The 14,689-nt window shown below is 43.1% G+C and overlaps 1 protein-coding gene across 1 annotated transcript; it reads right to left on the reverse strand.

The window, feature by feature from the left end:
* Positions 1-11,762: 11,762 nt before the first annotated feature.
* On the reverse strand, positions 11,763-14,361 carry LOC143924469 (hemoglobin subunit beta-3). Its single transcript, XM_077448791.1, has 3 exons — positions 14,191-14,361; positions 12,888-13,110; positions 11,763-11,988 (listed from the first exon to the last, which is right to left on the reverse strand). The coding sequence occupies exons 1-3, from the start codon at positions 14,280-14,282 to the stop codon at positions 11,860-11,862; spliced, it is 444 nt and encodes a 147-aa protein (XP_077304917.1). The 5' UTR covers positions 14,283-14,361; the 3' UTR covers positions 11,763-11,859.
* Positions 14,362-14,689: the final 328 nt, after the last annotated feature.

Raw genomic sequence — 14,689 nt, forward strand, 5'->3', positions numbered from 1 at the left:
GTTTGACTTGCCTCATAATTCAAACGTATGCCTCTCTGATTAACATTAAGGGAGGACATAAATTCCTGTAAAGCAAGATGATCACCATCCCATAGGAGGAGGATGTCATCTATGTACCTAGCCCACAAGACCACCTGAGGTATATCGTGGGCATAGATGACATCCTCCTCCCATTTCCTATTTCCCCATAAAAAGTTTCACCAGACTGGAGTTAGCCCCCATAGCAACCCCCATATCCTGTCTATAAAAATTATCGTTGAACCAAAATAATTGTGGGAGGCAGCATACACCAATAAATCCATCAAAAACAACACTTGATTATGAGAAAGCCCAGAATCTCTATCCAAAAAACTCTTTACCGCCTCCAAACCCAGGTCATGTGGGATTATGGTATATAAGGACGTCACATCTGCGGTGACTAACCACATGGCAGGTTTAACCTGGACTTCGGAGAGTAGTCTGATGACGTGCCCAGAATCCTTAACATAAGAGGGCTTCCTTTGAACGAGAGACTGTAAATAAAAATATATCTGCCCACCTATCTATGAACCTTTGCCACTAACAATGGGGCGCCCCGGGGGGCAGACAGGAATCTTATGAATGTTAGGTAAGTGGCAGATGGTGGGCGTGCATGGAGCTCTAGGCACAAACCTTCCTTTTTATTAAGGATACCTACCTGGCAACATCTATTTACAATCACCTCTAATTCCTTCACATATTTACTCTTAGAGTCTGAAGGAAGCAATGTATAGGTATCACAATCATTTAGGATCCTATACATCTCGGTTATGTATTCATGTCGATCAAGAACCACAATTCCCCCCCTTATCGGCTGGCCTCATAACTAAATCCCTATTCTTACAAAGGGAATCAAGACTTCCTGTAAAGTTTTATTTAATCTTGCTTTTTTAACTTCTAAAAGATCTAAGTCCCTGAGCATGATATCCCTAAAGACCCAAAATGCAGGTGCCAATGTGACATTTAATGCTTAATTTCCTGACAAATTTGTGAATATCCATGTAGGTTTGAAATTTATCCAGCTTAGTAGGAGGGACAAATTTCAAGCCTTTATCAAGGATAGTGTCAGAGAGGTTACCTGGTTGGCCACAGTGCTGGCCACGCTGGTGCGCGTTCCTGTGCGTGCTGCTGTGTACGCCCCTGTTAGCGCTGGTGTGTGCACTGGCATTCGGGTGCGAGCTCGTGCGCACGGATGTGTGCGCGCTTATGCATGCGCCTGTGCGTGACGGCATGCACAGCATTTGGCACCAATTGGCCTATTTAAATCTGCCTTGCACTCTGCTCGGTGCTGCCTGATCATCAGCTCCCCTGTGCCCTTGTTTCTGTTGCCTGTACCTGCGTTCTAGTATTCCTGATCTCTTGACAACCCGGCTTGCCTCTCGAATATCCCTGACTTCTGCCTGCACCTGACCTCGGCCTGTTTGACTTTGCTTCTGCCTGCTCCTGTTGTACAGTTGTTGCCCGCCCGTTGCCGAACCCTGCCTGTGCCCTGATCTGCCTGCTCCGCTCCTTGCTTTTTTAACTTCTAAAAGGTCTAAGTCCCTGAGCATGACATCCCTAAAGACCCAAAATGCAGGTGCCAATGTACCAGGGGGCTTGAATAATGAAGCATTGGATAGCCCTGAATGAACATATTTTTCTTCCCTCACTGCTTTATTCCTTATAGGGTTATTGATCATGTGACGTTTAATGCTTAATTTCCTGACAAATTTGTGAATATCCATGTAGGTTTGAAATTTATCCAGCTTAGTAGGTGGGTCAAATTTCAAGCTTTTATTAAGGATAGTGTCAGAGAGGTTTCCTGGTTGGCCACAGTGCTGGCCACGCTGGTGCACGTTCCTGTGCGCGCTCTGTGTACGCCCCTGTTAGTGCTGGTGTGTGCACTGGCATTCGGGCGCGTGCGCACGGATGTGTGCGCGCTTATGCATGCACCTGTGTGCATCGGCGTGTGCAGAGTTTGGCGCCAATTGGCCTATTTAAGTCTGCCGTGCACTCTGCTCGGTGCTGCCTGATCACCAGCACCCCTGTGCCCTTGTTTCTGTTGCCTGTACCTGCATTCTAGTATTTCTGATCTCCTGACAACCCGGCTTACCTCTCGAATATCCCTGACTTCTGCCTGCACCTGACCTCGGCCTGTTTGACTTTGCTTCTGCCTGCTCCTGTTGTACAGTTTTTGCCCATCTGTTGCTTAACCCTGCCTGTGCCCCGACCTGCCTGCTCTGCTCCTGCTCAGCACCCAAGTCGGACGCATAAGGCAGACCACCCTCTGCCCAAGTCTGGTAAGTGGAAGTCTGACAGTATCAGGCAGCCATGACCGAGTCCAGACAGGGGGCCTCCCCCATTGATGAACTGTGTAGACATCTAGCAGGTCTCACTCAAGCTGTGAAGAGCTTTCAGGAAGCCTACTCAAGACTGGAGGAACAGTTTCAGGCCTTATCTTCTCCTTCCAATCCCCAGGGAGCATCTTCTGCCGGATTTCCACCCGCACTCTCCATAGTGATGCTTCCTCCAGAGCCTAGAGTACCCACACCCGAAAGATTTGCAGCAAGTACCGTGCATTCCGAAATGACTGCGAGCTCTTCTTTGCACTGCAAGCTCGCACCTTCTCCTTGGAAGCAACTAAAGTGGGATTTGTGATCTCCCTGTTGACTGGCCAGCCTCAAACCTGAGCCCACCACCTACTGGAGCAAAAATCTGGGTCCCTGGATAGCCGTGACACCTTCTTCTTGGCTATGTCCCAACTATACGAGGACCCCCAACAGACTGCGACTGCCGAAGCCGCACTGCATTCTCTTCAACAAGGTTGCAGAGCGGCTGAAGACTAGAGTTCAGATGCTGGAGCTCTGACATGGACTGGAACGACACCACCTTGCATCACCAGTTTCGCATGGGCCTATCGGACCCACTAAAGGATGAGTTGGCATGAGTGAGAATACCTCAGTCCTTGGATGACCTCATCAACCTCTTCGTCCAGATTGATCGTCGTTTAATGGAGCATCGGTCTGAGAGGTCTACCAGCCATTTTTGCCCCACCTGGATGCTTCCCAAGGTTCCTAGTTCTGCCAGTCAGTTTCTTCCCACCTTTACTGCTTCAGTTCAAGAAGCTCCCAAACCCATGCAGTTCGGCTTGCTCCGTCCCACGCTTACTCCCGAAGAAAAGCTGCCCAGACGAGCCTACAACCTATTCCTTTATTGTGGGGAACCCAGGCATTATGTGAGGGCCTGCCCCAACAAGACACGTAAGTGCCTTCCTACCTCCTCTATGTGCATCTGTTTTACTTAAATCCAGTTCTCATCTTGCTCTTTCCATCACATTACAGCTTCTAGGAGGGAATATTCCAGTGTCAGTCGTCATAGATTCCAGAGCATGCAGCTGTTTTGTCGACCTAACCTTCGCTGCCAACCACTATTCCACTGCTTCCTATCTCCTCCGCTGTAGTAACCTCCAGGTCATACTCATTCAGTCTCAACCCCAAGAATGGTGGGCGGTTCATAGGCCGTGGTCAGAGCCTTAGCATCCCCTGACTCACCTGAGGGAGGAGAGTCAGGTGACGCTGAGGCTCTGACCGCGGCCGAGGTTGGAGCCATCCTGCACTAAAAGAGATTGCTGTTTATCGTTTGTATGTAAGTTATTTGATCTATTAAAACGCCTGTTACTGTAATACTACACTATGGAGTGCTTTCATTTCTTCCTATGAACCGCCCACCATTCTTGGGGTTGAGACTGAATGAGTATGACCTGGAGGTTACTACAGCGGAGGAGATAGGAAGCAGTGTAAAGGTAACACAGAGGGACGTGAATTAAAGCAGCCGGGAACCAACACTAATTAGGCTGTTACTTGCCTTACATAAGTTGAGAGTTTGGGGGAAACACTCTGCATGAACACTGCAGTTCACACAAGAGCACGGAAGCTATTTGTGGAATTCCGAATGATATTGGAAAACATCATCACGATTGAAATTGCACGATTTGAATTGCTCTGTCTATGGGACTTTATTGCGCAAATTATCAATTTAGCTGTGTGCACGATGGAATGATTTGTTAAATTGTTATTTTGCATTTTTGCACTTAATGCATGGTGCACATTTCTTTGCCTATTTTACACAATTTGCTGTTATTTTGCACATTTTTGCTGATTTGCATGATATCTGATTGCTATTTGCACTAATTCCCAATTTGTTCATATTGTATTAATTATTAATTTAAGAATGTTAATAGTGAGACAGCTATTTGCTGATTGTGCACTTTGCTTTTTTCTTGGACATGTAGGCTTTTTTGCACATTTACACTGGATGTTTATTGATTTTAGGGATATTTATATATATTTTTTAACTGATTACTTTTTTTTCACATTTATTTTGTATAATTTGTGGTATATTCATATATACTGAATTGAACACTAGTGGCTTAATCTAGTTATCAGAGGTCTCTAGCTGTGTGTGTTTTTCCTTGCTTCCCCACAACTGTGTGATTGAAGGAGAATAGGGTGTTTGTTCATTTGAATAGTGGAGGCTTTTATTATCTGATTGCTGTCTCCATTATTTATGAGATTTGAAGTCTCAGATGTTCTTAATCCTTGTGGAGTTATTTTCTTCATAGTACCTCCAGAGGACTATTGTATTATTTATTTTTAGATATATATTTTGAGATTGGTAAGCGCCACATTCATACCCATTATTAGCAGTTTGCTGTTCTGGTGTGAGAACACCCTGATGTTGGCAGCTGCCTGTTTATTTGTTTCTACTATTGGTTTGCGCATTGATCTCCCCTTATTTACACGAGTGCAAGATGGCCTTCCGTACTCGTTTCGGGCACTTCAAGGACCTTGTCATGCTCTTCGGTTTATGCAACACCCCTACGACTTTTCAACATTTTGTCAACAACATTTTCCGTGACTCCCTGGACTTGTATTTAATTGTATACCTTGATGATATTCTTCTCTTCTCTTCTTCATTAGCCGATCACCGTAGACACGTCCGGAATCTTCTAACCCAGCTCAGGCAACACAGGCTTTATGCAAAACTCGAAAAATGTGAGTTTGCACTCCAGTGCATCCAATTCTTGGGCTCAGTCATATCAGTCGAGGGCATCAAGATGGATCCCCAAAAAAAGTATCTGCCATCCTGGACTGGCCTGCACCTGTGGACAAGGAAGGCGTGCAACGCTTCATCGGCTTTTCTAACTTTTACCGGAAGTTCATCGGATGCTTTTCAGCAATAATTGCTCCCATTACCAAGCTGACCAGGCAGGGAACCCAATTCTCTTGGACCCCTAAGTCCCAGGCGGCCTTTGAAAAACTTAAGGAACTGTTCACTTCAGCCACCATTCTGAAACATCCTGTTCCTGCTCTACCATTTGTCTTGGAGGTCGATGCTTCGGAAATTGCCTTTCTCTACCCAGTACAGTTTTTCTCTCACAAAGTCTCAATGTCAGAAAGAAACTACGATGTGGGGGATCTGGAACTTCTGGCCATCAAGGCGGCTCTGGAGGAGTGGCTTACCCACTGGAGGGTGCTGCACATCACATCTTGGTCTACACCGACCACAAGAATTTGGAATATTTAAGAACAGCCAAAAGACTAAGACTGTGGCAAAACAGATGGGCACTTTTTTTTTCCAGATTCCAATTTCATATCACTTACAGACCCGGTTCTAAGAACGTTAAGCCAGATGCGCTTTCTCATATGTTTCATGACTTTTCATGTCTCCTGGATAAAACAGGCCTCTGTGGGAATGTCCTTGACCCCTGAAACCAATTTGAGAGAAGGTCTATTTTGGCATAAAGACAAGATCGTGGTTCCTTAGGCCTTAAGGGTAGCTGTATTGGAGCTCTGCCACGACCATAAGTTGCACGGACATTTTGGTACCCTGAGGACTGCCAAACTGGTACAGCGCACTTTCTGGTGGTCCCAACTGCTCAATGATTGTAAGAATTATGTGAACTCATGCAACACTTGTGCTTGAACCAAGAACAGCCGGACAAAAGCTTGGGGACTGTTAAAACCCTTATCCGTTCCAGAGAGACTGTGGAAAATTATTTTGATGGACTTCATCGTGGAACTCCCTCCATCTGAGGGGTTTTCTACCATCTTCATTGTGGTGGACAGGCTGTGCAAGATGGCACACTTCCTTCCCATTAGGGGCACTCCCTCGGCCATAGAGATGGCAAAGATCTTTGTTAAAAAAGTTGTAAGGTTGCATGGGGTCCCATCAAGCATTGTGTCCGATCGAGGTATCCAATTTACCTCGAGGTTCTGGAAGCCTCTCTGCGGTTCCCTTGAAATAGAATTGTCATTTTCGTTGGCCTATCATCGCCAGGCGAATGGGCAAAAGGAGAGAACTAATCAAACTCTGGAGCAATACCTCCGCTGCTTCTCCGCCTTCTCTATGGATGACTGGGTCTCTTTATTACCCTTTACAAGAATTCTCTTACAACAACTCTCTGCATTCTGCCATTAATAAAACACCATTTTTTGCCAATTACGGTTACCATCCATCTTTTCTGCCCAGCTCAATACCTGAATGTGCAGTTCCTGCAGTTTCTGAAACTATGGATTTTTTCTCCACCAACAACAAACTTCTGGCCAAGTCTCAGGATTACAACAAAAAGATGTTTGATAAAAAGAGGCATGGAGAACTTATCCTGGAACCTGCAACCAAGTGCGGTTTTCCACAGTTAACCTAAAAATGGCCTGTCCCTGTAGGAAATTGGGCCCTAAATTCATGGGTTCCTTCTCAGTGAAAATAAAAATAAATGATGTCACCTCATTGCTAATGAGGTGACTCTGCCCGACTCTCTAAAAGTACACCCGGTCTTTTATGTGACCCTACTGAAGCCTTCTACTCCAAATCCCTTTGCTGGCCACACTACCGGCCTACCCAAACCTGTCATAGTTGACAATGAAGAGGAATTTGAAGGAAGGGGGTATGGCCCTGAGGACAATTCCTGGACTCCTGGGAGCCAGAGAGCAATCTACATGCCCAGGAACTTTTACAGGCTTTCAAGAACTGACATGTCTCCAGACTGGCCCAACTGGGCATCCGGAGTCTGCCCTTAAGGAGGGGGCACTGTCAGAGATGTTACCTGGTTTACCGCAATGCTGGCTATGTTGGTGCGCGTTGGTGTGGGCCAGTGCTGTTAGCGCTGGTGTGCGCACTGGTGTTCGTGCGCGTGCTCATGTGCGTGGATGTGTGCGCGTTTATGCATGCACCTGTACGCAGTGGCGTGCGCACGTGCCCAGCGTTTGGCGCCAATCGGCCTATTTAGGTCCACCGTGCACTCTGCTGGGTGCTGCCTGGTCATCAACTCCCCTGTGTCATTTTTCCTGTTGCCTTTAGCTGCGTTCAGGTGTTGCCTGTACCTACGTGATCTCCTGGCTTGCCTCTTGGATATCCCTGACTTCTGCCTGCACCTGACCTTGGTCTGTTTGACATTGCTTCTACCTGCTCCTATTGTACCGTTGTTGCCCACCTGTTGCCAAACCCTGCCTGTGCCCTGACCTGCCTGCTCCGCTCCTACTCAGCACCTGATTGCCTGTGTTCCAGCCTACTCACCTGCTGTTTGAAGACCTCTCTCCTCTCAGCACCTGGACCCTCTACACCAGACTCTCATACCACTCCACACTCCTGTGCCTCCTGTCTATTCTGTCAGGGGCCACAAGTCGGACACGTAAGGGAGACCACCATCTGCCCAAGCAGACTCAACGGTCTGGTAAGTAGAAGTCTGACAGATAGCCTTCTCTGAGTCTGTTAACACTTTAGAACTAAGATTAAAAATTCCTGTACCTACTATATTTTTGGCCTTTTGAGCTGCTCGTATCCACAATCCCCTCCCACCCCCCCCTCTGACTCCTCTCCTCTTTCTCCCTGCCTTTTGATACCTTGGCTGGGTTTGTGAAAACCCCAACTGGTCTGTTCCATAAAAATCCGACAAATCTCTATTATACTTTTTCTTTTTCTTTAAATTTTATGTAATTTCACTATTTATAATTTATGTTTTTTGGGATTAATTTCTGGTCTCCCAATATAATTAATGGGAGATTAACATTATAATATATTTTAATTAATGTATTAATGATCTCTACTGGCCAGATATTATATTTATGGGTCGTTCCGGTTTGGTATTTACATAGTAAGTTGTTATACATTTTTTCAATGATGGTTCTATGGTATTCAGAAGTTAAGTCATTTTGAGTGCTTTATAATTTATATTTTCAGTGTTTAAAATGTTTTTGTGGGGGGCTATACATGTGTGTATTACCGCTCTTGGGAGTAAGGCATAATTGCCCACATTTAATATGGCGTCCCCTGATCCATGTACTTGTGACTCAGAACAAGGCTTGGTTTTGTATTTGGTGAGTCACTGTGCTGCCCATTCCCCATTGACGTCTGCTAATGACAAAACGCATCTGGGTGGGCACGCAGTGATGTCACCACACTACTTGACAGGAGGATGAGCTCCTAGAATTTGCCGGCCGGCATTTGTTTTTATGCAATCTTTTCCATTTTTAGATGTAAGTGTAATACTTTATTTTTTATTAAACATATGAATTGTATCATACTATGGGCAGTTCCTATTTCCTTTGAGCTCATTGCAATACCTTCCGAGCAGGGTTACAATCTTGTGGGATACCCAGGTTGCTTTCCTTGCCAAGGTTCTGTTCCTATGAGGTACATGTGTCTCTGGTGTGAGTTAAAGGCCACGGCTGAGATATAGCTAAACGCTGTTTATGCTTTGCCATCTGCATCCAATTGAGTACATACGGATATTTCAGCATGACAGAGAGATCGATCTGCATCATCTGATTTTACATTTCCATTGTGGTCATCTGCAAGCTTAAAGGCCTAGGCTGGGCTATAGCCATCTGCCTTTTAAGCTTGCTGCCTGGTAAGCAGAATCTACAGCTACAGTGGTTGGGCACTCTTTTTATGTGTGTGTTTACACTGTGGTGTTTTCAAGTGGTTCAGAAATATCGATTTACCTGTTTTTATGTCAGTTTTTGTGGACTCATAACATTGAGACTTTTTAGTGCAGTTTTTCCAATTTTATCTGATTTTCTGTGTTATCACACTATATGGTGCTGCTTTTTTGCAAGGTTTGCTTATTTTAAATTATTTTCTAGCGCAGTATCCCCCCCCCCCTTTTTTTAAGGAGTGTCCACACAGCTGCAGTAAACTTTAAACTTTATTTACTGAACCATTATTATGTTCAGAATGAACAGCAGCAAGTCTCACATCATGATCTCAGTTCCCACTCACTTTAATTCCACATAAGGGGCGTGTTCTATGACCCTTGGGGGGGAGCAGGCTACACATTTCAATGTACTCTGTCTTGATTGGAGATATCTATTAATCAACTCAAGAGCAAGCCACATAGGGGACTCCTTACGCCTTTATGCCGCAGTAACCCATGTGTACAGTTGCAAAAAGCTAGGCTTTGATGCTAACACACCACACATATGCGTTGCTGGGTGGGGAATGTTTATGAGCTAGGAGTGCGCTCCCAGCACAAACTTGAGCTGCTAAAAACATCTTAGTACCAAAAAGATATTGGTAGCCAGCGGCATCGGCTTTAAAACATGTGACCCCTATGGCGATCACAGTGGTCTCATAATTGCCAATCCTTCCGTCGCGCTGGACCTTAAGAACTTTTAAAGGGGATGCCTGGATGCATTTCAACATGTTTCAGCCAAAGCCTTCCTCATAGCATACATTGATAACATTAAAACCATACTTATACAGTAAAGCAGCCCCACTGAAAATGAGGGACGGTATATTCCCAATTAAAAATTCAGCAAGTTAATCAATGACACTTGGGATAAACAACCTGAGGGGTAAGATAATGTGGAGAGAAAAACACTCAAAGAATTTATATTAACCATATATGTACTGAATAGGACAACAATCAAGATTCCCTGCATGTACTGTTCTAAAGAGCTTTGATGCATTTGGCATATTTTTTGCATTAGGATCAAGTGTATCATTATACTGTTCTGATTTTTTCCTAATTTTTAGCTAGCGGATGGTACAGCCTATGTATTGCATCTGACAAGCACTACATTCTATGAAATATATCACTGATTTGAAATGACAGTTAGACCCCTTTCACACTGGGGCGCTTTGCAGGCACTACAGCCCTAAAAATAGTGCCTGCAAAGCGCTCCCTGCAAGAGCCGCTCCTCACACTCCAGTGTGAAAGCAGAGTGGTGCGCTGGTAGGATGTTAAAAAAATGTCCTGCTAGCAGCATCTTTGGAGTGGTGAAGGAGAGGTGTGTATACCGCTCTTTCGCCGCTCCTGCCCAATGAAATGAATGGGGCAGCGTGGCTATACCACCGGAAAAGCGCCTCTGCAGCAATGCTTTGCAGTGGTTTTAACCCTTCCTCAGCTGCTAGCGGGAGGGTCACTACTGCAAAGCGAGGCTGCAGCAGCGCTTTGCCGAATTCCGCTGCTAAAACAACGGTAAAGCTGTGCTAAAAATAGCACCTTTTACTGCCAGCACCCGCACCACCCCAGTGGGAAAGGGGCCTTAGTGTAAGCTGGTGGTAAGTGGACAGTGGCATATTTATAATAAAATACCTTTTTTTACTATATTATGTGGTCTATCTATAAAATCCAGAGGGATATTACCATTCCTTATCAGCACTAGGTTCTTCTTTTTTCAGTGCTAAACAAATGCACTGATCACTGTATAAATTACACTGGCAGGGAAGGGGTTAACAGGGGTGAGCAAAAGGTTAAATCTGTTCCTTGCTAGTGTTTTCTAACTGTGCAGGGGATGGACTGACAGGAAGAACACAGAGATTGCTGACTCAACCTTTTTTTTTTAACATTCAACTCCCTTTGACTTCAATGGGGTTTAGATTTTGCACCCAAACTTCATTATTTGTATTATTCGTAGAACCTGTCTCATACCAAACCCAGGTTCAGATTGTCACTAAATATGGGTTGGGGGGGTGGGGGGGTAATGTCACCTTCTAAGTGCTATATTATTTTCAGTTCAGATCTGCAATTACAGTGTCTGGTGGAGGGAAAACGTCCATCAGTAATTTCCATTGTGACTCTGAGATGTAATGTGACAAAATGCATAGAGAGCTAAAGGAAGCTGATGCTCGAAGATAATAAAGTGTGTTTAAATTAGCTATGTCATTTTGGAATATGTACCTTTTACCATGCTCACCTAGCAATGTGGCACCATATCATACATCACATGGTACACTATTTTTAGCCCACAGAAATACCTCCCTGCCATGAAAGCACTTGTTGATTATGTTTGCCTCCTAGGAACAATCATTTCAGTCCTCCTTTGGCAGAGACCATTAAGGGTCAGAATAAGAATACCATTCGTGAAAAATCCATTCCAGACTATTTGGGGTTGATTTACTAAAGCCAAATAGACTGTGTACTTTGCAAAGTGTAGTTGCTCCAGAACTTAGTAAATGAGTTCAGGCTTCACTTTGCAAAGAATACCCAATCACGTGCAAGGAAAAAAATAAGAAGAGCATTTTTTTCTTGCACATGATTGGACGGTGGAAGTCAGCAGAGCTTCTGCTTATTTACTGAGCTCTGGAACATCTGCACTTGCAGAGGACACAGTATTTTTGCCTTTAGTAAATCAACCCCTTTATCTTTGTCCCCCAAAATCAATTAGCCTAACTAGGAAACACACCAAACAAACCTATTTTCATTTACAGGCCACATTGTTAATTTAGCATTTACAAATAAATATGACATTAGAGAAGGGAACTTTTTTTCAGGTTTTTTTTCTTTTTATTATTACAAGTGCAACAAATGGAACACACATTAATAGTGGAAACTATGCTGCTTTCTGTTCATGTTGTAGTTTAGTGATAGCTGTGGCTAAGAGCATCAACCAGGACAGCAATGAACTTCTCCCATGCATGCTGGACTTGAGGACTAAAGGCTTTTCCCAGTTTGGCAGCCAGGACAACAACCAACACTTCTCCAAGACGCTGCATAAAAAAAGTAATATTTTGTTATTAGTATTTAAGCAAATCATTGCGTTATCAAATAATTTAATTAGAAGAAATGTAGAAGAAAAAATATATAACTGTGCTTTTAGTTACCCAAAGCAAAGTGCAAAAAAGTTTCAAAATGTGTTAAAGTGTACTACAACCAAAGAGAGATCAGCAATTGTTACTTATTCCTTGAGCTGCTAAAGAAGAATGAATTGCTGCAGATTACTATTGACCATTACTCTGGTTATTAAGAAAATGAAGACTATTTAGACAACTCTGGTTATTAAGACAATTTCAAAGCCATAACCTTTTTTTATTATTATTACTTTTGGAAGGAGTGCGGAAGGTGATGAAGGTGATATGTCATCTTCTAATGGGGGCACATAATAAATTCAAAAAGAAGTTATGATTTCAAAATCCTTTAGGCCGGGTTCACATATCTGCGGTGCGGTTTGCAGTCTGGGGTCCTGTGTGTTTCTGTTGATCAGTTCAGGTGTGAACCAGAACCAAAAACATACAGGACCCTTTTCAAAACCACACCGCAGCCGCCCAAGACGTGTGAACTGGCTCCATTGAAAATCGGTCACACTCACATGTTATGTGAATTGGATGCTGTTAAAAATGCATCCAATTTGCAAATATGTTAACCCAGCCTTAGAGATTTCCTCAGACTTCCTGCTTAGTCTCTAAGAAGCACATGGAAATCCCCCCCCCCCCCCCCCATGATACACAAACAGCAAAAAAAAAAAAAGAATGTTTGGGTTTTTAACTATTACTTACAGAGTTTTGGATTTACATATACTTACAAAGATGACAGGGTCATACAATACATTTCTGTTTGGTCAATAGAAAGCAATCAAGCACAGTGTTAAATAAAATATTAAGATTAATACCCTAAAGTTCTCAGGATCCACATGAAGTTGGGTAGCATGTTCTTCACTGAGGTCATGCAGAGTGCCCTTCACGTTGTCTAGATTATGGATGGCATTGTCGATAGCTCCCAGGATCTTCTTGCCATGTGCATGCACCTTAGCATTACCAGCAATTGCAGCTGGGCTGGATAGATCTCCAAAGGTGCCGAAATACCTCTGGGTCCAGGGGTAGACTAAAAACAGCCTATGATAAAATGGAAGAAAACATGTTTGATTAATATTTTCCTCCAGGAACGTATATACATTATCAATAAATACAACTTCATGGGTATGATGCGGTACCTGTTTGGCTGACTGGTATGTACCTGTAAACTTGTACCAAATATTACTTGTTTGTATGTGTGCAAAAATATGAATAATAAAAGATATTATGTAATCACACAGTGTAAAGATATTTGTTAGTTTCAAAACTAACATTATTACAGTATCTATAATGCAGGAAGTCTCATCTTAGGAAAGGAAAATAAATAACAGAAAGAAACATCAATAAAGATAAATAAATGACAATTGTCATTTTTCTAAGATATTTTGAAAATATTATTTTAATTAAAATAATTACACAGATTAATGTAACAAGCCAGAGATTGGAAGACTATAACTCCGATTAGTTTTTTTTGTGTCCCATTGGAGAGATTCCCTTCACTTCCTGTCCTAAAGCCACAACAGGAAGTGAGAGGAAATTTCTCTGTAATGGTGAAAATCCCCTCTTAGACAGGTGTCACCAGAACTAGTGTCCCCATTAGAATATTTCCCTTCCATTCCTGTCCTGGTGGCAACTCAAGCTTTGAAATTTTCTCTCATTTTCAGTCTAGGTGATAATGGTGACCAGGACAAATAGAAAAGGTGGTTACACCTATTGGGGACACAGACAGCAGTAAACTGATTACTCTTTTTTGTTTAGATAGAGTGGGTAAAGGTTGGAATCTCTCTCATGTTGTTGTTTTTTTCTGTCTGTGGCCCCACTGGAAAGATCCCCCATAGCTTTCTATTCTTCTAATTCACAGTCACAATGATGTGATTTGGTCAATCTAAAAACAATAATGGTGTAAAATATGCTAGTGAATTCAACTTTACATAGTGCCTCATTAGGCATACCCAAATCTGACTCAATGAAGTACCACATTCATTTCTTTGTAAAGTTAAATTACATTTTGCAATTTGATACCATGGAAATAATAAAGCATTAAAAGACTGTTAAATGATTCAGGTTAGAAGATACTGGTAGCATAGTAGAAAGTAACAGCACCAAGGAAAGTTGTTATACCTTGTAAGTGCTTCATGTCCATCCTGTTCAACATCGACCTTCTGCCACACAGAGTTGATGGCGGCCTTCTCTTCAGCAGTCCAGTGAACCATGGTGGTGGATTGAGTCAGATGAGAGTAGCTCCTGCTTCAAGAAGTAGATGTTGGCTGGCAAACACAACTTTCTCCCCATTATATTTATAGTCTGCTTTGTAAGTTACACCTACATTTCATTTGTGCTTTGTCATAGTATTGTATCTCTGTTTAACTGATAAGTAACTGATACCTGACACTGCTGTTTTATATCATGCCTTGTTCATAGCTTATTTTCTATGTCTACATGCTGATCGCACAGAACTTGGTCTCAACATGCATAAGTTAAAAGCAGATAAGATAAACAGCTGTGCAACAGATACAATTCATGATACAAGCGCACCCAATTTTTACAGATGTCTTTCATGAAACACGGCAAAAGATTTCATGTGTTACAGGTATTATACATAGGAATAATACTCCCAGGT

The sequence above is a fragment of the Lithobates pipiens genome, unplaced genomic scaffold, assembly GCF_037356315.1.
Source record: "Lithobates pipiens isolate NorthernLeopardFrog02 unplaced genomic scaffold, aLitPip1_a1.2 Scaffold_22, whole genome shotgun sequence".
Classification (NCBI taxonomy): domain Eukaryota; kingdom Metazoa; phylum Chordata; class Amphibia; order Anura; family Ranidae; genus Lithobates; species Lithobates pipiens.